This window comes from Pan troglodytes, chromosome 12, assembly GCF_028858775.2.
Source record: "Pan troglodytes isolate AG18354 chromosome 12, NHGRI_mPanTro3-v2.0_pri, whole genome shotgun sequence".
Classification (NCBI taxonomy): domain Eukaryota; kingdom Metazoa; phylum Chordata; class Mammalia; order Primates; family Hominidae; genus Pan; species Pan troglodytes.
The window spans coordinates 95,685,054-95,707,924 of NC_072410.2; the positions used below are offsets into that span (position 1 = coordinate 95,685,054).

General features: G+C 48.3%; 1 protein-coding gene across 2 annotated transcripts; it reads right to left on the reverse strand.

Annotated features, from left to right (window-relative positions):
• Nucleotides 1-15,530: 15,530 nt before the first annotated feature.
• TCF23 (transcription factor 23) lies at nucleotides 15,531-22,871 on the reverse strand. Of its 2 annotated transcripts, XM_009442185.5 has the most exons (4): nucleotides 22,520-22,834; nucleotides 21,510-21,752; nucleotides 19,085-19,186; nucleotides 15,531-18,980 (listed from the first exon to the last, which is right to left on the reverse strand). In XM_009442185.5, exons 1-4 carry the CDS (start codon nucleotides 22,739-22,741, stop codon nucleotides 18,963-18,965), a joined length of 585 nt encoding a protein of 194 aa, XP_009440460.1. In that variant the 5' UTR covers nucleotides 22,742-22,834; the 3' UTR covers nucleotides 15,531-18,962. The 2 variants fall into 2 exon arrangements, with proteins under 2 accessions (XP_009440460.1, XP_001154318.1); XM_001154318.7 differs by having other exon boundaries at nucleotides 15,538-19,186; nucleotides 22,520-22,871.

The following is a 22,871-nucleotide window of genomic DNA, read 5'->3' on the forward strand; positions in this document are numbered from 1 at the left end:
ATGCTGCTCTGCTTGCAAATTGCACAACTTTCCTGTTAATTTGCTGGGAAACTTTTGCACACATGTTTACAATCTGGTTAAAGAATCAGCCCTTGCAATGATGTCATTAAACGCACACATACACAATGGTGCCATAGTAACAACAAGGTGCCTCTGAGCCAGGTGCAGTGGCTCACGCCTGTAGTCCCAACACTTTGGGAGACCGAGGAGGGAGGATCCCTTGAGCCTAGGAGTTCGAGACCAGCCTAAGCAACATAGTGAGATTCCGTCTCTACAAAAAAATTAAAAAATAAAAAATCAACTGGGCATGGTGGTGCCCCTGTAGTTCCAGCTACTCAGGAGACTAACGTGGGAGGATCACTTGAGCCTGGGAGGTTGAGTCCGCAATGAGCTGTGATTGTGCCTTCGGGGCAACAGAGCAACACCTTGTCTCAAAAAAAAAAAAAAAAAAAAGTGCCTCTGGAGCTGGAAATTTTCAAGTTCAGTTGCTCCAGCAACTGGGGAGGGTCATGAAGACTATAGGAAAGACACTACTGTTCCCATGCACATTCACAGGAGAGAAAAAAAAGTCGAGCAAGTACCGTGTTCATAAAGATTGGCCTGACCCTAGCTGTCCCATGGCAAACAGTCACACCCAAGACTCTCAGCTCTCTTTGGCTCTGATTTGTTTCTGTAACCATGCCAAGATGCCAAGGACAATCAACCAAGCAAGGCTGTGAGGATCTGCAAACTATTGCAGCCCTCAGATTCCCTACTTAAAAGGGAAATAACTGGGCACGGTGGCACGGGCCTGTAGTACCAGCTACTTGGGAGGCTGAGGTGGGAGGATCCCTTGAGTTTAGGAGTTTGAGGCTGCAGTGAGCTGATTGTGCCACTACACTCCAGCCTGGGTGACAGAGCGAGACCCCCCTCTCAAAATAAAAATAAAAATAAGAAAAGGGAAGTAATACTGTATCTAGTCCAGAAGCAGGTCAGACGCCAAAAGAATCTTATCTGGGCTGTTGTATGAGTCAGGGTCCAATTAGGAACATAAAAACCACACCAGTTATTATAACAGAGGGAATTTAATGATAAGGACTGCAAAGGCAAAAGACAAATTCCAAGGAACAGAGAGGTGGCAACTGAAGGACGTAGAGCGGTGGAGTTAATGAAAGAAAAAGGTGGGAGTTACTGGAACCTAGAAGCTTGGAGGAGCCCTGCCGAGGTGGAACTCAGGCTTCAGAGCACAGAGTGCTGTATAACTGGTGCTGGCATCTTTGAGGGGGCAGACTAAAGGCTTGTACTTTTTTTTTTTTTAAATTGAGACGGAGTTTCGCTCTGTTGCCCAGGTTGGAGTATTTGGTACAATCTTGGCTCACTGCGACCTCTGCCTCCCAGGTTCAAGCGATTCTCCTGCCTCAGTTTCCTGAGTAGCTGGGATTACAGGCACGTACCACCACGTCCTGCTTATTTTTGTATTTTTAGTAGAGACAGGGTTTCGTTGTGGTCTCCAGGCTGGTCTCCAACTCCTGACTTCAAGTGATCCACTCGCCTCAGCCTCCCAAAGTGCCGGGATTACAGGCGCGAGCCACCGCGCCCAGCCAAGGGTGGTTCTGAGAATGGGGAAAAAGTTGGAAACTTAAACCAAGTGGGGCTGCCGGGTTAAAGAGCTGTTGCCACCTTGATAGGGGGGCGCAAGAAGCAAACTGCAAGAAGCAAATCCCCGCTCCCTCCTCCCGTCTTGCGGGCTTCCTCTAGCACCCTCTATTGGTGGAGCCCAGCGAAGTGCCAGCTGGCAAAGCAGAAAGTGGTTTGCAGAACCTCAGCCCCAGCGCCATAGGAAACAAAAGCAGGGTTCCAGCTTGGGGCTATTACAAATAACGCTGTTATGAGCGCTCTCATGCATATCTTTTTTTTTTTTTTTTTTTTTTTTGAGACGGAGTCTCACTCTGTCGCCCAGGTTGGAGTGCAGTGGCGCGATCTCAGCTCACTGCAACCTCTGCCTCCCAGGCTCAAGCGATTCTCCTGCCTCAACCTCCTGAGTAGCTGGGACTACAGGCGTGCACCACCACGCCTGGCTTATTTTTTTGTATTTTTAGTAGAGACGGGGTTTCTCCATGTTGGCCAGGCTGATCTAGAACTTCTGACCTCAGGTGATCCGCCCGCCTAGGCCTCCCAAAATGCTGAGATTACAGGCGTGAGCCAAAGCGCCCAACCTTAGGTGTGTTTATACCCTGGATTTAACAGATACAGATATTAACCACTCTGGTGGGTGTGTTGTAGTATCTCAAGATTTCAATTTGCATTTTTCTAATAACTAATGAAGTTGAGCATGTTCAGCCATTTGGATATCCTCTTTAGAAAGGTGCCTGACCAAGGCCAGATGAGGTGGCTCCCGCCTGTAATCCCTGCACTTTGGGAGACTGAGGCAGGAGGATCCCTTGAGCCCAGGAGGTCGAGGTTGCAGTGACCTATGATGGTGCCACTGCACTCCAACCTGAGTGACGCAGAGAGACTCTGTCTCTTTAAAAAAACAAAAACAAAAACAAAAAAACTGTGTTTCTAACCCATTTAGCCATTTACTCCTGAATTATCAGTCTCTGTCTTATTGCTCTGTGGGGATTTTAATACATTCTTGATAGAAGCCCTTTTAAATATGTGAGTTATATGGCAAATAGTATCTTCTCCCAGTCTGTGAACTTGTCTTTTTCACTCTCTCAATGGTATCTTGTGATGAATAGGTGCTCCTAACTTTATGTAGTATAATTTATCACTCTTTTCCTTTAGAGTTAATGCTTTTTGTGTCTTCTCTAAAAAAAAATTTCCCTATTCCAAGGACATGAAGGTCTTCTCTTATAATCTATTCTTCTTTTTATATTTTCCATCTCTTTCTCCCTATGAATTGAAATCTGGTTAATTTCTAAAGATCCGTCTTCTGATTTGCTAGATCTATTTCTTTTTCTTTTTCTTTTTCTTTTTTTTGAGACGGAGTCTCCCTCTGTCGCCCAGGCTGGAGTGCAGTGGCATGATCTTGGCTAACTGCAACTTCCGTTTCCTAGGCTCAAGTGATTCTCCTGCCTGAGCCTCCAGAATAGCTGGGACTACAGGCGTGTGCCACTATGCCCGGCTAATTTTTTTGTATTTTTGGTAGAGATGGGGTTTCACTATATTGCCCAGGCTGGGCTCGAATTCCTGACCTCAACTGACCCGCCCTCCTCAGCCTCCCAAAGTGCTGGGATTATAGGCATGAGGCACTGTGCCCAGGCTGCTAGATCTATTTCTAGCAGTTTCTAATCATCCACTGAGTCTCTAATTAAAATATCATATTTTTAATTTCTAGAAATTCTATTTTTTCCCAATTCTGCCTGGTTATTTTTGACAGCCTCTTATTCCTGCATTGTATTTTCAGAATTCCCTTTCTTTCCTTAAACCTATTAAACATCTTTACTGTATATTCTATGCCTAAACATTACATGATTTGCAATCCTCTCAAGTGTGATTCTAGAGTTCAATGGTACAGCTATTGCTCATTTAGAGTGACATGCCTCCTTCTGACTTTTAAAATTGTTTATTGTAAGCTCAAGGTTGTTGGAATTGTATCCATGGGAATCCTTCAAAGCATGGATTTATTTATTACTTATTTTTATTGAGCCAAGGTCTCGCTCTATCACCCAGACTGGAGTGCAGCGGCCTGATCATGGGTCACTGCAGTCTCAACCCCCGGGGCTCAAGCAGTCATCCCACCTCAGCCCCCTGGGTAGCTGGGACTACAGGCATGTGCCACCACACCCAGCTAATTTTTGTATTTCTTGTAGAGGTGGGGTTTCACCATGTTGCCCAGGCTGGTCTTAGACTCCTGGGCTCAAGCCATCAGTCTGTTTCAGCCTCCCAAAGTGCTGGAATTACAGGTGTGAGTGGCCGTGCCTGGCCACTGCATGAATTTAAAACGTGTTCCTCCAGAGAAGGTTTGCACCTGCTTGTGCCAGGAAACACTACTAAATCGTGACCACTTTAAATTTTTGGCCTCCCCCACAACAAAACATTTAAGGTTTGGAGACTTTTCTCCTCCCTACCCAGAGAGAAGACCTCTCTGAGCAATTATCCCCATCCCTCTTTTCCTTACTGAGGGTGTAGCCTTTTGAGGATCCCAACTTTGTGACAGAGTCTCTGATCCAACTTCCCATTTTGAATGGGCCCTAGGTGTTGTCTCCTGTCCCCGGGTGTGGCCTGTAAGACCCAGGCCTTGGGCACCAGGAATTTGCAGATATTGCAAAGGCAGCACTGACTTGAGTGCTGGCTTACAATTTTTGGCTACATGCTTCCTTATTCTTTCTCTTATTCTTTTCCCTTACTTTTCTGCCAGGCAAGCAATACATTTAAGAATATGTTTTTACAATTTTAGCCATCATTTTGAGTGTTCTGTACCAGGAGAGTTTCTCTGAACATCTCGTCTACCATAGTGTCAGAAATGGGTGGAGGCTTGGGCCTTTGTTACAAGCAGGTTTTTAAAGGCAAAAAATGGGACAAGGAGTGGGCTGATACAAAGTTGTTTGTCAGGAATTCTCATTGGTTTACAGAAATAACATTGATTAATGATTGGCTGTACAGTGTTGAGCTATAGAGTGTGGGTTATAGAGGACCAGAAGTGGCAGGAAATGGAAGAACAAATCTTAGAGGAGCCAATTTGGGGAGGTTTTAAGCTTTCTAAAAAGCCAATTAAGTTTTACATTTTCATCAGCAAAATCATGCCAACCAGAAAGCAAACAGAGGGATCAAACTGTTTTTTTTGTAAGAGGTGTCAATCAACTAAAAAAAATTCCCAGAAACAGAATCCAAAAGAGAAAAAGCAAAGAGCCCCCAGACTCAAATATAGCCTGGGTATTGGCTTGTAAACAGAAAAACCAAACTCTGTGAAATATATTAAAGAAGTTTATTCTGAGCCCATATGAGTGACCATGGCCAGGGGAATAGTCTCAAGAGGTCCTGAGAAAGTGTGCCTGAGGAGTCAGGTTACACTTTGGTTTTACACATTTTAGAGGGACAGGAGTTACAGGCAAAGATATAAATCAATACATAAAAGGTATACATTGGTTTGGCCTGAAAAGTTGGGACATCTTGAAGTGGGAGCTTGCAAGTCATGGGTGGGTTTTAGAAATTCTTTAGTTGATGGTTGAGAGAGTTAAGCTATTGCTTAAAGACTTGAATTCAGTAGAAAAGAATGCTTGTGTTAAGGTAAGAGGGTCAGGGCAGCATGGTGGCTCACACCTGTAATCCCAGCACTTTTGGAGGTTGACGTGGGTGGATCATTTGAGGTCAGGAGTTCAAGACCAGCTTCGCCAACACGGTGAAACCCCCTCTCTACTAAAAATACAAAAATTAGCCAGGCCTGGTGGTGCACGCCTGTAATCCCAGCTACTTGGGAGGCTGAGGCACAAGAATCCCTTGAACCTGAAAGGTGGAGTTTGCAGTGAGCCAAGATCATGCCGCTGTATTCTAGCTTGGGCAACAGAGTGAGACTCTGTCTAAAAACAACAACAACAAAAACGACAAATAAAAAAGGGAGTCACGGGTGCCAAGGCCCTTATTATGGAGATGAAGCCTCACAGGGACCAGCCCTCAGAAAGAATAGATGGTAAATGTCTCTTTTCAGATTTTTTAAAGTGTCAGCCTCTCATTTAATCTCTCCTAGATCTTGGAAAGGCCTAGAAAGGAAGACCTGGTTGCAGTGATGGAGATTCTCTGCAGATACAAACTTTCCCCACAAAAGACAGCTTTGCAGGACCATTTCAAAATATGCCAAACAAATACATTTTGGAGTAAAATATTTTTATTTCCTTCAGGGCCTGTAATCTGCCATGTGGTGCTAAGCTACAGTCAGGTTGGAAAGTAAGCCACAGTATATTGCGTTAATTTTAAAAACCCAGTTAATGAGATGTTATGGTTTGTTGGGTATGATTTAACCCTTGCCTTTCATGGCCTCTAGCAGTTTCTAATCATTCACTGAGTCTTTAATTAAAATATCATATTTTTAATTTCTGAAAATTCTATTTTTCCCCCAATTCTGCCTGGTTATTAGATTTGTTGGAAATAAAGCTCAGGAAATAAAGCTCGCAAAGGAAATGAGCACTCAGATAACTTCTCTGCAAGGCAAAATTTTACTTCTATAGAAGGGTGCTACCTGCATGCAAGGCAGAGGCAAGGGAGCACACTGAACAAAGGAGAGCAGGCATTTTTATCCCTAACGCAGACCCTGTTCCTGGGTCCTCCCCTGGTTGGCTGGAGTCAGACCGCACGATCTAAGCTAATCCCGATTGGCTAGTATTGACATCATCGAAGGAGGCAAGGGTGGGCACTTGACGGGAAGGACGGGCACATAGGTGACGGGACATGCTTGGACGAGTTTGGGTGCAACAGAGATAGGGAGGGATGATAGATGGACAGGTAACATTACTTTCAGAATAGAACAAAGAACCAGGAACTGAAACCTTTGAAGAGAAACTGTTTGTGCCTAACAGATTCTTGTTCAAAATTTGGTATCTTATTGCCACAAATACTCTCTTTTGCCAGTCTTATAATCCCTGTTTTAACCACAGTGCTTGTCAGTTGTGCCTAAACACCAAAAGGGAGGGGGGGTATAACAAGACATGTCGGACCTCACTTCCCACTGTAAACCAAAAATAAAAGTCTAAACCCCCAGTCATCTGAATGGACTCCTCCTGTCCCTAAAGGGCATTCCAAAGTTAACCTGAAACACTAGTTCAGGCCATGATGGGAAGGGGGTTCAGACATGCCTCATGATACCCTCCTCCCTTTTGGATTTACTGATAGAACAGACTCTTTAAGTCTGATAAGAACATTTACAATCTATTCTCTCTGAAGCCTGAGACCTGGAGGCTTCACCTGTATCATAAAACCTTGGTCTCTACAACCCCTTATCTTAACCTGGACATTTCTGTCTTTAGACAGTAACTTAACTCTTTCAACCAATTGCCAATCAGAAAATCTTTAAATCTACCTAAGACCTAGAAGCCCTCCACCAGCTTCTAGTTGCCCTGCCTTTCTGGACTGAACCAATGTACATCTTACATGTATTGAGTGATGTCTTTTTTTTTTTTTTTTTTTTTTGAGGCAGAGTCTCGCTCTGTCGCCCAGGCTGGAGTGCAGTGGTGCTATCTCGGCTCACTGCAACCTCCACCTCCTGGGTTCACGCCATTCTCCTGCCTCAGCCTCCCGAGTAGCTGGGACTACAGGTGCCCACCATCATGCCTGGTTAATTTTTTGTATTTTTTAGTAGAGACGGGGTTTCACCGTGTCAGCCAGGATGGTCTCGATCTCCTGACCTCGTGATCCACCCATCTCGGCCTCCCAAAGTGCTGAGATTACAGGTGTGAGCCACCGTGCCTGGCCAAGTGATGTCTTATGTCTCCCTAAAATGTATAAAGCCAAGCTGTGGCCCAACCACCATATTCTGAGGATCTCCTGAGGGCTGTGTCACAGGCCATTGGTCACTCATATTTGGCTCAGAATAAATCTCTTCAAATATTTTACAGAGTTTGACTCTATTCCTCAACACCTTTGTGGCTGGGAATTCAGTTTTTCAGGTTTCTCTGGGGTCCCCTTGGCCAATAGGGGGTCTGTTCAGTCGGTTGGGGGACTTAGGATTTTATTTTTCGTTCACAAACTTCTAGTTAGGCTGACTTCTGACCACAGAGCTCTTGAAACTTTTTTTTCAAATCTATTATTGTTAGATTTCATCCAGGATAAAGAGAAAGTAGGTCTCTCATTCAATTTGCATGGTTTTAAAACCAGTTTTTTCCAATAGTGCATGCAAATGAATTATTTTAGGCATTTCAAAGGACCCCCATTTTGACCACTGTTGCTTATGACTATTCTGGGTTATGCGGGTCCATTTTCCTAGATATTTACAAGAGGACACTCCATTATGTGTTGTACATAAACCCAGTTGGTGTCTCCAAGAAAGGCTGCCTCCTTAGAGAGTCTTTGGAGTTGGATGATTTGTTACCCGTGTTAAAAAAAAAAACTTCAGCCGAATTAAATTTAAAGGAGATTAATTGAGCAAGGAACGATTTGTGAATCAGGCAGACCCCAGAATCACAGCAGATTCAGAGAGACTCCAGGGATGCCTCGTGGCCAGAACAAATTTATAGACAAAAAAAGGGAAGTGGCATACAGAAATCGGCAGTGAGGTACAGAAACAGCTGGATTGGTTGCAGGTTGGTGTTTACCTTATTTGAACACAGTTTGAACACTTAGCAATCTATGAGTGGTTGAAGTATGGCTGCTGGGATTGGCCAAGACTCAGCTATTGTTACAGGTGCATACTCCTAAATCAGATTTTCAATCTTGTCTGCATTTTTTTTTTTTTTTTTTTTGAGGCAGGGTCTCACTCTGTCACCCAGACTGGAGTGCAGTGACATGATCGTGGCTCACCACAACTTCCGCCTCCCAGGCTCAAGCGATTCTCCTGCCTCAGCCTCCCAAGTAGCTGGGATTACAGGTGTGCACCACCACGCCTGGCTAATTTTTGTACTTTTAGTAGATATGGGGTCTCACCGTGTTGGCCACGCTGGTCTCAAACTCCTGACCTCAAATGATCCACCCACCTTGGCCTCCCAAAGTGCTGGGATTACAGGTGTGAGCCACCGTGAACCGCCCTGTCTGCCTATTACTAGGTTACAGTTCGTCCACAAGGACTCAAATATAGAAGTATGGAGTCCTTCTCAGGCCATATTTAGTTTGCTTTAACACCCATAATTTAGACACCTGAATCACTCAGGACTAAGCTCTGGGGAATGTTGTGGTTCAAAATGTGCTGCTTGTGAGTGTAGTTCCTCAATATGTCACCAATGAGTTGGGTCACTCTTTTATGTGTCTCAGAAACTCGGAGTCCCTGGAGGGTCACAGAGGGTTCACTAGTGCTAGGTGACCAGGCTTCACGTGCATTTGCTGGCAGAGCAAGAGATTGCAGATGTTCCTCTGAGAGAGGAAACCCTGTAAGGCCACTGGATATCATGGACAAGGGTCCAACACCTCCACCATGTCTCTAATTATTTAGAGCACTCTAACAGGTCAGAGGGAGCAAGAGCCTTTCATCTTTAGAGTGAAGAATCCATTCACTCTCATTAATTAGGAAAAATAACTTCAAGAGAGGTTGGTTATAGGTGAAACAAGTCTGATTTCCAGAATGAAAGGTCACAATGCAACAAGACCTCAGCTGAAAACGAAAGCAAACCGCAGTTCTCTGTGTTGGCAGAAAACAAAATCTTGATCCCCTGACTTCAATAGGAAAGTCAGAGACAGAGACCTTCATTCTGAGAGAGTCAAAAGAGAAACAGCCCAAATTAAAATCTGGACCTTAACCAAAGAAAGGGAGGTCCAGATTCAGAACTCACCTGCAACGCCGGATAGGACTTCTGAAGACAGAGGACACAGTGGATTTGTGCAGGTGCTGAGCACTACTTCCAGAGAGAAACACCGGGTGGTCAGGGCTGAGTCACTCCAAATCCTGCTATGTCAGATATGTTGATCCAAAGGAAAAAAATGGAGGCAAAATTACGTAAGTAGAGAGTTTTGTGGGCCCAAGTTTGAGGAAGGCAACCCGGGAGTGTATATTCAGGACAATTTGAATCCAATGTCCCAGGTTGCAGTCCTCAAACTTGGCCCAAATAAACTTTCTACTTGTATTAATTTTGCCTCAATTTTTTCCTCAATATTTCAAAAAAAAAAAATGTCATTTGTAGGCCAGGAGTGGTGGCTCACGCCTGTAATCTCAGCACTTTGGGAGCTGAGGAGGGAGGATCACTTGAGTCTTGGAGTTTGAGACCAGCCTAGGCAACATAGTTAGACCCCGTTTCTACAAAAAATTGAAAAAAAAAAATAGGCAGGAGTGGTGGCACACACCTGTAGTCCCAGCTACTAAGGAGGCTGAGGAAGTGGGAGTATCACTTGAGCCTGGGAGGTCAAGGCTGCAGTGGGCTGAGATAATGCCACTCCACTCCAGCCTGGGCAGCAAAGGGAGACCATGTCTCAAAACAAAAAAAAATAAAAAAATAAAAACACACACAAAAATGAAATGTCATTTGTGCAAAAGTCATTTTTACTCCAGCAGTTGGTCAAGTATGCTTTACAAACCCTGAGTGTTCTCTTTCCTGCTCTGTTTCTTCATGTCTGCTTAGACTGTCTCTGGGGAAACACCTATAGATTTCATGGTTGCCATAACTGAGCACAAATTGAATGAAAGCTCCACAGAAAGAATGGCAATTATTGCATTAGGTGATGCGACCATCGCCCAGAACTATGTCAAATTGGGAAAAATAAAGGCTTTGAGAGAACTGAGTAACCTTACCAATACTCTTCTATTAAGACTTTTTTTTCACAATGTTGCAATTTAGGAAGAGCTATGAGTTCCTTCAGACTAGATGATCTCCATGCCTTGGGATGTAAATTTAAGCAGAAAAGGTTCTCATAAAGAAGCCAAAGAGGATATTTCAACATTAAGCCAAGCATGGTGGCACAGGCCTATAGTCTCAGCTACTCTGTTTTTGGAAGGCAGGAGAATTGCTTGAGCCTAGGAGTTTTAAGCTAGCCTGGGCAACATAGTGAGACCCCCATCTCTTAAAAAAAAAAAAGAAAAAAGAAAAAAAGGGCCGGGTGCAGTGGCTCACGCCTGTAATCCCAGCACTCTGGGAGGCTGAGAGGGGCGGATCATGAGGTCAGGAGTTTGAGACCAGCCTGGCCAACATGGTGAAACCCTGTCTCTACCAAAAATACAAAAATTTGGCCTGGCGCAGTGGCTCACACCTGTAATCCCAGCACTTTGGGAGGCTGAGGCAGGTGGGTCACCTGAGGTCAGGAGCTCAAGACCAGCTTGGCCAACATGGTAAAACCCTGTCTCTACTAAAAATACAAAAAGTTAGCCAGGCGTGGTGGCTCATCTCTGTAATCCCAGCTACTCAGAGGCTGAGGTAGGAGAATCGCTTGAACCTGTGAGGCAGAGGTTGTGGTGAGCCGAGATTGTGCCTGGGCAACAAGAGCAAAACTCCATCTCGAAAAAAAAAAAAAGAAAAAAATTAGCCAGGCATGGTGGTGGGCACCTGTAATCCCAGCTACTCAGGAGGTTAAGGCAGGAGAATTGCTGGAACCTGGGAGGCAGAGGTTGCAGTGAGCCGAGATTGCGCCATTGCAGTCCAGCCTGGGCGACAAGAGAAACTCCATCTCAAAAAAAAAAAAAAAAATAATGTACCTGTTCCTTCTCAAGGACCCCGGAGCTCCAGGGGCCCAGCCAGCATCATGCAGTTAGCTGATATGTGACACAGAATCTGTGACGTGGTTTTGCTGTGTCCCCACCCAAATATCATCCTCAATTGTAGTTCCCATAATCCCTTCGTGTCATGGGAGGGACCCAGCAGGAGGTAATTTAATCATGGAGGTGTTTACCCTCAGGCTGTTCTTGTGATAGTGAGTGAGTTCTCCTGAGAGCTGATGGTTTTATAAGGGGCTTTCCCGCTTTTGCTCTGCAATTTTCCTTGTTGCCACCATGTGAAGAAGGACGTGTTTGCTTCCCCTTCTGACATGATTGTAAGTTTCCCGAGGCCTCCCCGGCCCTGTGGAACTGTGAGTCAATTAAACCTCTTTCCTTATTAAATTACCCAGTCTCGGGTATGTCTTTATTAGCAGCATGAGTACAGACTAATACAATCCATTTTCATCCAACTGGGCCTGGACCCAGAGCTGCTGAGGCGCTAAAGCATGATACAACTGTCAAGTGATTTAGGCCGACTCGATTTACTCAACTTGTTTTTCTGCTTCCACCATCATCAATGTGGAGGGTTGTTTCTATTCTGATTACTGGATCATACTTTTTGGTAACTTTTCCGAGGTTAAAGAAAAAGCAATTGTCTTTGGCCCTACGTAACTTCTGGCGTATTTAATGGCAGAGGCTCTTAGTTCCCTCTTCTCTCCCCAACATCTTAGTGCTCAGTTCCTACCTCTTTTGAGTATCTCCTGGGGTTACTCTGAACCCTGGAGTGGGCCCTTGCCCTCTGTTTTGCTGCTCAGCAGCTGACCCTCTTGCTGTGTTGGGGATCAAACTTTCTCTCCTATGGCAAAGTGTGGGAGGTAGAACCCGGGAGAGGGGAGGCGCCTACCACATTCCCAAGGCAGCCTGGAGCACAGAGGTGGGGGAAGTAGGGAAAGTAAGAAACCCAGAGTTTACCAAGAGGCCAGAGATACTCACCTTGGGGCTGACCATCCACAAAGCTGGGAAGGTGGCAGTTTTTTGGAGGCCACTTGCCAGCCAGGGCCTGTGGAGCTGCAGCTGACAGGCAGCCCTGTGGGGGTCGGAGGACCTGGAATCAGCTCACCAATGAGGGTGTGGGTGAGGGTGTGGGATTGCAGTGCAGATGACCACCGAGGGGCTGGAAGAGGGCCCTAAGGGACTCTATCGCCTGGGGGGAAAGGCTCCTGCCCTCTGAGCTCTTGGGTGTCCGTAGCTGTCAGGCTTTTCTGCTGGGATGTAGGAGGTGGGCGGGGGCTGGGGATTCTGGGGCCCAAGGGAGGACATGGGGCCTGCTGCTGTGGATGGTTCCACCCAGAGACTCAGGAGCAACTCTGCCTTTGGGGGACTGTGAGGCCGGTCCCTGAACCCTGCGACGATTTACCCAGTGTTGCTGAAGCTCCTGTCCCTCCTTCCGTTGTCCTGTCAGAAGCGGCTCCACTGCAGGAGCTACGGTCAGGTAGTACCTGCTGTCCAAGGGGCCCCTCCCTGCGGTTCTCCACAGATGCCACTGACTCTTCAGGTTCCCTTCTACTCCTTTTCTCTCCCCCTTCCACCAGTGCCCCTCTCTCTCAGGATCAGCTAAGCATGTGTCCCACACGGCTGTCTCAGGTTCTACCCACAGGACTGCACTGGCTTGGTGGGCAGAAGGATCTCAGGGCTCAGAGGAGCTCAGCCCCGGCCTGGGCCGGTCAGCTCCCCTCCCCAGCCCACCCTGTGCTCCCCACTGTGCTGTGCTCTCACCCTCTTCCCCCTGCTCTCCCTCCCAAACCCAGCCTTGCTGGGCTCCCTTCTAGTGGGGAACTTTTCAGCATGAATCCCATCACCACCTGTCGTTTACCTTCACCAGCTCTGTGTTTGCAGGACCACCTCTGATCACTAGCTTGTCTCCTGAGAAGCTGAGGAATGTGTGCTGGGGTACAGCAGAGACAAGGAGGCCATGACTCTGGCCCGCACAGCCCATCAGGGAAGCAGCCCCACCTGTGTCCTCCAGGAGACCTTCCTGTGATATTGACTCAGGACCCCACCTCTGTCTTCACTGTGCCAGACGCTCCCCCTCAACCCAAGTCCTCTGTCTCTGGGTGGAGTAGAGCTGCCTCAGTACAGGGATGAGCCGGCGGGCAGGCCAGGGGCTTTCCTCGACAAGCTATTCTAGAGTTGATGTTCTCGTAATTTTTGTTCTCAGGAACCCTTTACATTCTTAAAAAAAGTAGGACCCCGAAGAGTTTTTGCTTATGTGGGTTATATCTATCCATAAACATCACATTATAAATTAAAATAGAGAATTTAAAAAATATATTTATTTTAAAATAACACTAATTGATTAACCCATTTTATGTGAACATATATAACATTTTTATGCAATATTATTATTTTCCATATAAGAAGAAAATATTTAGTGAGAATGGCAGTGCTTTACATTTTTTGAAAATATCTTTAATATCTGTTGTAATAGACAGCTGGAGTCTCTTATCTGCTTCTTCATTCCATTTGTTGCAATATCACATGTCATGTGGCTCCTGGAAAATTCCACTACACTCTTGAAAGAGTAAGAGTAAAAAATATAGACAACTTCTTTTTTGTTTGTTTGTTTGTTTGTTTGAGACAGGGTCTCACTCCTGTTGCCCAAGCTGGAGTGCAGTGGTGAGAAGTGGTAAGAACACAGTTCACTACAGCCTCCACTTCCCAGGCTCAAGTGATTCTCCCATCTCAGCTTCTCGAGTAGCTGGGACTACATGTGTACACATCCAAGCCCGGCTAATTTTTTGTTTTGTTTTGTTTTTATTTTTTTGAGATGGAGTCTTGCTCTATCGCCTAGGCTGGAGTACAGTGGTATGATCTCGGCTCACTGCAACCTTCACCTCCGGGGTTCAAGCGATTCTCCTGCTTCAGCCTCCTGAGTAGCTGGAACTACAGACGCCTGCCACCACACCCAGCTAATTTTTCTGTATTTTTGGTAGAGATGGGGATTCACCTATTGCCCAGGCTGGGCTCAAACTCCTGACCTCAAATGATCCACCCTCCTCAGCCTCCCAAAGTGCTGGGATTACAGGCGTGAGCCACCATGTCCACCTTGTTTTGTTTTTTTGGGACAGAGTCTCACTCTGTCACCCAGGCTAGAGTGCAGTGGTGCCATCTTGGCTCACTGTAACCTCTGCCTCCCAGGTTCAAGCGATTCTCATGCCTCACCCTCCCAAGTAGCTGGGATTACAGCTGCCACCACACCTGGCCGATTTTTGTATTTTTAGTAGAGACGGGGTTTTGCCACGTTGCCCAGGCTGGTTTTCAACTCCTGGTCTCAAGAGATCCACCTGCCTCCACCTTCCGAAGTGCTGGATTACAGGTGCGAGCCACCATGTGTGGCCTAAAAATATAAAACTATCAAAGTAGTTTTGGCTACTTAGACCACCTTAAGGGCCTCGGAGACCCCCAGGGTTCCTAGACCATACTTTGAATACCTCTGAGCTGGAGCAGGAGTTAGCAAACTTCTGTTAAGGACCACAGAGTAAATATTTTAGGCTTTTCAGTCTCCAGTGCAGCTATTTGACTCTGCAATGCTATCAGGAAGGCAGCCATAAATAACATGTAAACACATGGGTGTGGATGTGTTCCAATAAAACTTTATTTACAAAAATACATGGGGGGCTGGGTTTGGCCCACTGGCCATAGTTTGCCTACCTTGATCTAGAATAGAATAAGCTTTTAGGGGCCCTGGGTTAGGGCTCATGCCACAAAAGGGAGAGGACAGTGCCATCTGACTCACCCTAGCCAGGCTCCTCCCAGAGGAAGAGAAAAGGAGTCTCAGAGAAGGCTAGATCCTCTACTTCTCTAGTTCCCAATTTGGTAAAATCCAGTGTCCACTGTATTACTTAGAAATCACTGGGCCAGCCGGGTGCGGTGGCTCATGCCTGTAATCCCAGCACTTTGGGAAGCCGAGGCGGGCGGATCACAAGGTCAGGAGATCGAGACCATCCTGGCTAACATGGTGAAACCCCATCTCTACTAAAAATACAAAAAAAAAAAAAAAATTAGCCGGGCGTGTTGGCGGGTGCCTGTAGTCCCAGCTGCTCAGGAGGCTGAGGCAGGAGAATCGCGTGAACCCAGGAGGCGGAGCTTGCAGTGAGCCGAGATCACGCCACTGCGCTCCAGCCTCGGTGACAGAGTGAGACTCTGTCTCAAAAAACAACAAAAAAAGAAATCACTGGGCCAGCTCTGCTTCTCCCACAGCCCCATTTTTTTTTTTTTTTTTTTTTTTAGACAGAGTTTTACTCTTGTTGCCCAGGCTGGAGTGCAATGGCACAATCTCAGCTCACTGCAAACTCCACCTCCTGGGATCAAGCAATTCTCCTGCCTCAGCCTCCCAAGTAGCTGGGGTTATAGGCATGTGCCACCACGCCCAGCTAATTTCGTATTTTTAGTAGAGACAGGGTTTCACCATGTTGGTCAGGCTGGTCTTGAACTCCTGACCTCAGATGATCCACCCCCGACCCCGGCCTCCCAAAGTGCTGGGATTACAGGCATCAGCCACCACACCCAGCCCCACAGCCCCATCTAAGCCTCCACCCTGCCATCCTGTTCCTCAGAAAGCACATGCTCTGTGGAGGGAGCCAGCAGGGAAGTCTTGTTCCCCACCTCCACCTCCATCCCAATCCCAAGTCCTGGGGATGGGGCAGGTGGTGCAGGAAGACCAGGTGGGCCAGGCCAGTCCCCTATGGAGCAGCTGAGCCTCCAACTCCTGAGCCAGGCCACCCTAGTGTCATTTGTCATCCATGCTCAAATGTTTTCATCCATATTTTCTTTTATTTCTTTTCTTTTCTTTTTTTTTTCTTTCATTTTTTTTCCCCGAGATGGGGTCTTGCTCTGTCGCCCAGGCTGGAGTGCAGTGGCGTGATCTTGGCTCACTGCAACCTCCGCCTCCTAGGTTCAAGCAATTCTCCTGCCTCAGCCTCCCAAGTAGCTAGGATTACAGGTGCCCACTACGACATCTGGCTAATTTTTGTATTTTTAGTAAAGAAGGGGTTTCATCATGTTGGCGAGGCTGGTCTCGAACTCCTGACCTCATGATCCGCCCGCCTCGACCCCCCAAAGTGCTGGGATTACAGTCATGAGCCACTGAGCCTGGCTGTGTTTTTCTTTCTCATTGCAGAGACAAAGGGGGTTACTTCTGGTTCATTCACGCATCCAAGTCCTGACATGTCTCAAGGGCATTACTGTGCTTGTCAGGGAGGGAGGGCCCAGTCCATCCTCTGGTTATTCCCATCCATCCCCTAGGCCTTCCCTTGGCTCACCCTGCCCCCTGCCAGGCCCCTTTGCTTGCTGGCCTGACAGGGCTGGGTCTCTGTGGCTGGAGGAGATGGCCTCTGCCCCGCCCCCCTCGACTGTCCTGGGCACAAAGGAGAACAGCTTTGCCTGGAAAGGGCCCAAGACACCCTGAGAAACTTGTAGTGATGGGACCTGCCTCCTGCAGCCCTCCACCTGCGTCATCCTTCCTGTGCCCTCCACCTGCGTCATCCTTCCTGTGCCCTCCTTGTCTACACCAGGGCCATGCGGTCACCCCTGAGGGCTCTAATGTTACTAGGCAAAGGCCTGAGTCTGAGCAGGACAGGGTGGGGCAAGCTCCAACCCAAAGTCTACTCTATTATCAGGAGAAGCTCCATGCTATCCAGAGGACCCCGACACACACCCCAAGCCAATTTCCCTTCATCCCCAGGAAAGTGTGCCACCAACTGAGGAGGAAATGTATCTGCTTCTCTTCCTACCACTCCCGTGAACTCAACCAGGAAGATACTGCTGTTTGGCTTTAAAAATAGTACATTCTAGCTGGACTTTTATGGTCTTGTGAAGAACACTGTGCTCATGCCCTCCCACACCTGGCCTCTGCCCCTGCCTGGCCCTGTCCAGCTGCCCACATCAGCTCTGCACAAGCTCTTCAGGGTCCCTCTGCAGAGACGTGGTTCAAGGCAGATTTACGAGTTCAGCCTTGGCCGAGGCCTTCTCCCCATGGCTCCCAGCCACATTCCAGCTGTTCTCCCACATCCCAGGCAGCTCGGGGCTGGGATGTTCTGTGTCTCTTTTTCTACCTCTACCACAACTGGCTCAGTCGCACCCCCAGCCCTATTTCAGCTCTGCCCTGGCCAGCCCTGTGGAGGTACAGGGTCCTGTCATGCCAGAACCCAGACCCCAACCATTCCCAGCCTGCCCAGAGCTCACTTACATTCATGATAACAACAATGGTGTGTGTCTAAGGATAACCTTGTTGGGACTCTAGTTGGTCATGCCCGTCCCCTCCCACTCTGAAGGGCTGAAATTTAACCGAAAGGTAATTTGTTCCATCTGGACTTCAGGTGCCAGGTTTGAGGCTACATCCGATCTGGAAAGTTATTTTCAGTGTGTGTAGATTCTATGATTAGTCCTCAAGTTATTTCTTTAGGGCCAGAGATGAGTTTCACCGAAGCTATATCACATTTCTGGCACCCCATGGCAGGACTTAGAGAAAGCCCCCAAGGACGATCTCCATGAGGCGGAGCTGGCCCTAGGGAGCTAATAGACTATAGAAATAACTCCAGAGCCAGGGAAGCCTCGAACACAAATTTTACAAGGAGCCAATTGAGTGGTTGAGCAGTTGAAGGCAGGCCTATCTTGTTTTTGCTTGAGGGCAGGTTTCTAACATAATGGAAAGAGAAGACTGTAATGATCACCCCCTATATACCTGATCTTCTCTTAAGGTCCTTCAAGGATGTAATTGATTCTGTCAATATCCTTCATATTTAAGGCCATAAGTTGCTGCTTGGTTCAATTAAGGTAGAATTGCTTCTGGTTAAGATCTCAAACTAGGCATCTGGGACTATCTAAAAGTTTCTCTGGAAACTGGAATGTAAGCAATGCAAGATGTATGGCTTAACCTGTAGATATAACTCATGTCAAGAAAACAGTGGAGTTGGGCATGGTGGCTCATGCCTGTAATCCCAGCACTTTAGGAGGCTGAGGTGGGAGGATCACTTGAGGCCAGGGGTTCGAGGCCAGCCTGGGCAACATATCAAGACCCCCATCTCTACATAAAAAGAAGAAGAAAAGAAAAGAAAAGAAAAGAGTGGAAGAGTGCAGGAGCTGAGAGAGAGAGAAAATGTAGTGGTGAGGGGCAGCTTCTGGAAAGGCCCATACTACAGAGGGAGGAATCCTGAGTTCCTCACTATCTCTCTAACATCAGGTAAGCATCTCATGATGCAGTTAGAAAGCACATTTCCTTCTTCAGTTTCCCCTCTGGCTGTGTGACCCAGCCCAGATCTGTTTACACTTGGAGCTACCAGGAGCCTATCCGGCCACCTGGCTTTCCCATCAGCACCTGGGGCTGGTGCCATCCCAGGCCCCTCCCTCTGCACCTGCCTTTTTGCTATCTGCAGAGGGTTTGTAGAAACCTTAGGGGAAGAAAGCTAGGGTGGTTCCCTAGCTCAACTTTGAGCCCAATTATACCTCTTTCTCTCCCACTTCCCAGTAGCTGTCACAGAAGAGCCATGGGGAAGTCCCCTCCTGGGGACCAAGGAGGAGGCTCTCCAACCTGTGCCCCTCTGGGTACTGTCCGTCACAGAAGTGCTACTGCTTCTCTTGGTCTGCATGCTGGAACTTGGGAGCTGAGTCTGAGTCAAGTCTGATGGCTGAGAATCTGGGGGCTGGTAGAAAATCCAGGTCCCTAAGCATGAGTCACAGTCTAGGAGAAAAGGGCGAGTGTGATAATTATTTGTCACCAAGAGCTGGTGAGAGTGGTGTGGTGGAAAGGAGAGCATCTGCCTCTCCAGGGACTTGGGACCCCACCTCTGCATCTCTTGTTCTTTGGCTGGGGGTGCTGGCTGTGGTGGAGTCAAGATCGGAGTACCCCAGGCCTCCAGCATAGAGACGAGATCGCATCGGCCACTTCTGCAAGACACAGATTGGGAAGTGAGAAATGCTGCTATTGCAGCCCTTCGTGGTCCAGGACCCTTGACACCCAAAACCCAGCCTTCTCCAGCATCCCTCCCTGACACCTTCCCCAGCCATCACTGCTCTGATCAGGGTCATCATCATGTACAGCCCCACACATTCTCCTGATCACCCAGAGCCTGGATGAGAGACACAGGAGGAGCCATCTGAGGAGGGAGAGGGCCCCAAGAAGAGCAGTGCTCTGTTGGGAGGGAGGTGGACAGAAGATCAGCTGGCCTGGGCAGAGCTGGCAACAGCCAGAGGCTGAGCAATGGGCAGAGCAGCAGAGCCAGGAAAAACTCCAAGCTGGGTCCTCCAAGGATTGCCCATCTTTCCAGCAGGAGCATGAGCAGTCCCAGAATACACCAGGTTGACTGCCCTGAGGTCGCCCTCCTGTTCACAACCTCTCCACCTGGGGGCTGAGGGAGCTGCTTCCTGGCCAACTGCCCCACCCTGTGGATGTGCTGGAGTGCTGGACCTAACCGGGCCCTCATTGGTTCATTCTTCAGGATAGCTGTTGATCACCTACTACAAGCAAGGGCCTTGCCTTGGTCACTATTTTACAGCGAAGGAAACTACTATATCATCCCAGGACCCTGCACCACCACTGACATTTCAGAGTTCTCCACTTAGTCTCAAATTTATACATTTTAGCTACATTTGCATTGAAGAAAAAAACCAAGTTTTAAGACATTTCAGAACTATGACATTTAGGGGAAAGAGGTGGTGAAAAGTATCATAAAAATAAAGTTGAGAGGTGAGAGGATCACTTGAGCTTAGAGTTTGAGACAAGCCTGTGGAACAAAGTGAGACCCCGTCTCTACAAAAAAAAAAAGAAAAAAAAAAAGGCCAGGTGTGGTGGCATAAGGCTGTAGTCCCAGCTACTGGGGAAGCTGAGGTGGGAGGATTCCTTGAGCCCAGGAGTTTGAGGGTACAGTAAGCTATGATTGTGCTACTGCACTCCAGCATGGGCGACAGTGAGAACCTGTCTCAACAATAAGTAAATAAATAAATAGTTGGGTGTGGTGGCTCACACCTGTAATCCCAGCACTTTGGGAGGCCGTAGTGGGTGGATCACCTGAGGTCGGGAGTTTGAGACCAACCTGGCCAAAGTGGTGAAACCCTATCTCTACTAAAAATAGAAAAATTAGCCGGGCATGGTGGTGCATGCCTATAATCCCACCTACTCGGGAGGCTGAGGGAGGAGAATCACTTGAACCGGGAGGTGGAGGTTGCAGTGAGCCAAGATTGCGCCACTGCACTCCAGCCTGGGCGACAGAGTGAAACTCTGTCTCAAAAAAATAATAGTACATATATAAATAAATAATAAAATAAAAAAGTTGATACCACTGCAATGTTATCCTCAGAGGGCAAAGATGACCCTTCCTTTTTAACACAGTGCACTCTTCAACCAGCTCCTTATGGCGCTGTCCCTGGAGTCTGTTTAGTGGCTATGAGCTTAGGGTCTGAAGTCAGACACCCCTGAGTTCAAACCGCTTTCAGCCTCATAACCTGCCTAAGCTTCAGTTTCCTCATCTGTAAAGTAATCCTCATTTGGTTTTTGCATGGATTAAAAGACAAAAATACACTAACGTACTTAACCCAGCTCCTGGCCTATCTTTAGCACTCAACTGTTAGCTGTTATTGCAAAGATGATTAATGTTCATTAGACTTTCCATTTTGTACTCTGGAAGAGAAGTAAGGCTCATGTTAGCTTCTATTTTACGTGTAATAAAACTGAGGTTGAGAAAAGCTAGATTGCAGTCTGGCAAGTGGTGCGCGCCTTCCCTGTACTGCTGCCTGCTAACTCCCCCAGCTTGGTTGCTTCTAGAATGACGGTCCCTCAGACCGTTGTTCTCCTGGAGGACAGACCTCTCTTGCAACAGAAGCCTAGAAAGCACCAAGGCAGGCACAATGGGCTGAAGCTGCATGGGGATCTAGGACTCTCCTTGGTACAATTTCCTTTCCCAGGCCCCAGACTTGGAAACTGCTCCTTTTTTCCCTGTGACTCTAAGAACCCCAGAGTCTTTCCCTCCTCTTCAAGGAGGTGCATTCCCATGAAGCCATTTCCAGCCACACTCCCATGACAAACCCAGGGTCAGCGCAGCCCCAAGGGCCAGCCTTGGCTCCTCTCCCTCTGAGACAGCAGGAGAAATTGGCCCCGATGTCAGTTCTGCACAGGGCAGGGGGCCCAAGTCCAATGTCCCCCTCATTCCAATCCCTTTCTCCAAGGCCCTGGGCATTAAGATCCGCCTCTCAAGTCCCAGGGCTTGTGACTTACCTTGAGAGGGTGCAAGTAGCGGAGTCCACGCAGGAAGGGCGGCCAGGCAGGGCCAGGCAACTCGTGGCCGAGTGTGCGGGTGAGGTGGGCTATGTAGCTGGCGGCGAGCACCAGCACGTCCAACTTGGAGAGCTTGGTGTCGGGCGGCACGGCAGGCAGAGCAGCCTGCAAGGCCAAGAAGGCCTGGCGCAGCGTCCTGACCCGGCTCCGCTCCCGCGCGGCATTCTCAGGACTGGCCTCGCTCTGCACAGAGGGCCCCAGTGAGTGCGTGTGACCTGGACTCCCAACTGCCCTGACTTCTGAGAGCGTTTGAGCACAAGGTCTCCCACCAGAGTAGAAGGGTGTCTAGCAGTAGGCACCAGAGGGCCTCTGCCCACCTATGTCATCTTTAGCCCTGCCGCGTTTCACAGCTGAGGAAGTTGGGGGAAGGCCTGGCCAGGGGTCAGATGGCTGCAGGATGGCAGAGCTTGGCTCAGAACCCAGAGTCCTGTGTTCTCTCTACTACTCCACTCATGCCTCCTCAGAGCCTTTGTCCTGTCCCATGCCCAATCTGAATCCTGCTTATCAGGGTGTGCTGGGGCCAGGGGGAGTTCAGAGCTACACCCTGTTTGGGAGGGCTGACCCTTGACCTAGCCAGGTCCTGAGACGACGAGGCTGCTGTGGGAAAGAGGAAAGACACAGAACCAGGGGTCAAAGCACACAGGCTGAAGTCCCAGTCCTACCACTGGCTGCTGCTCAGTGACCTTGGGAAATTCACATCCCTCTTCCCGGCCTCAGTTTCCTCAAGAGAAGTGAGTTAGTGCAGCTCTCTGAGCTGCACTCTGGTTAAGACCAGCTCTGATCTATCCCATCTACCCAAAGCATGATGCCTTGGAGTCTAAGGGGCCAGTGTCCCCTCTCTTGGGCAGGAATGGTAATACTGAGTGAGGCTGTACCATCAGAGGTGACATCTCCCCACCTTCCAACCCCTTCCTCCCCTGGACCCCTCTGCAGGTGCAGGATTTCCTTACCCTGCCAAGAGCCAGGCCCCCAGCCCTGGTCCCTCGAGGGCCAGGGGTAGCTCTGCTCCATCTCTGGTTGCTCCAGCTTCTTTCTTCCCACGGGTCCTGCCTTGTCCTGCTGAGGCGGCTCCTCTTCCTGTCAGCGCCTGGCAGCAACCGTGCTTTGGCCTGAGTCTGGCTATGCCCCACCCCTGGCATGGCTGGTGGCCCTCTGGCCTTCCTCTGTGACATGCCACCCCACTGGGGCTGCAGCCCACAGAGCAGAAACACAGTGCCTGAGGAGGCCTTGGACTCAAGCTAGCTGGCTGTGGCTGGTCATCCAGCCAGCAATGTCTACATCCGAGGAAGCTGGCGCCAACTC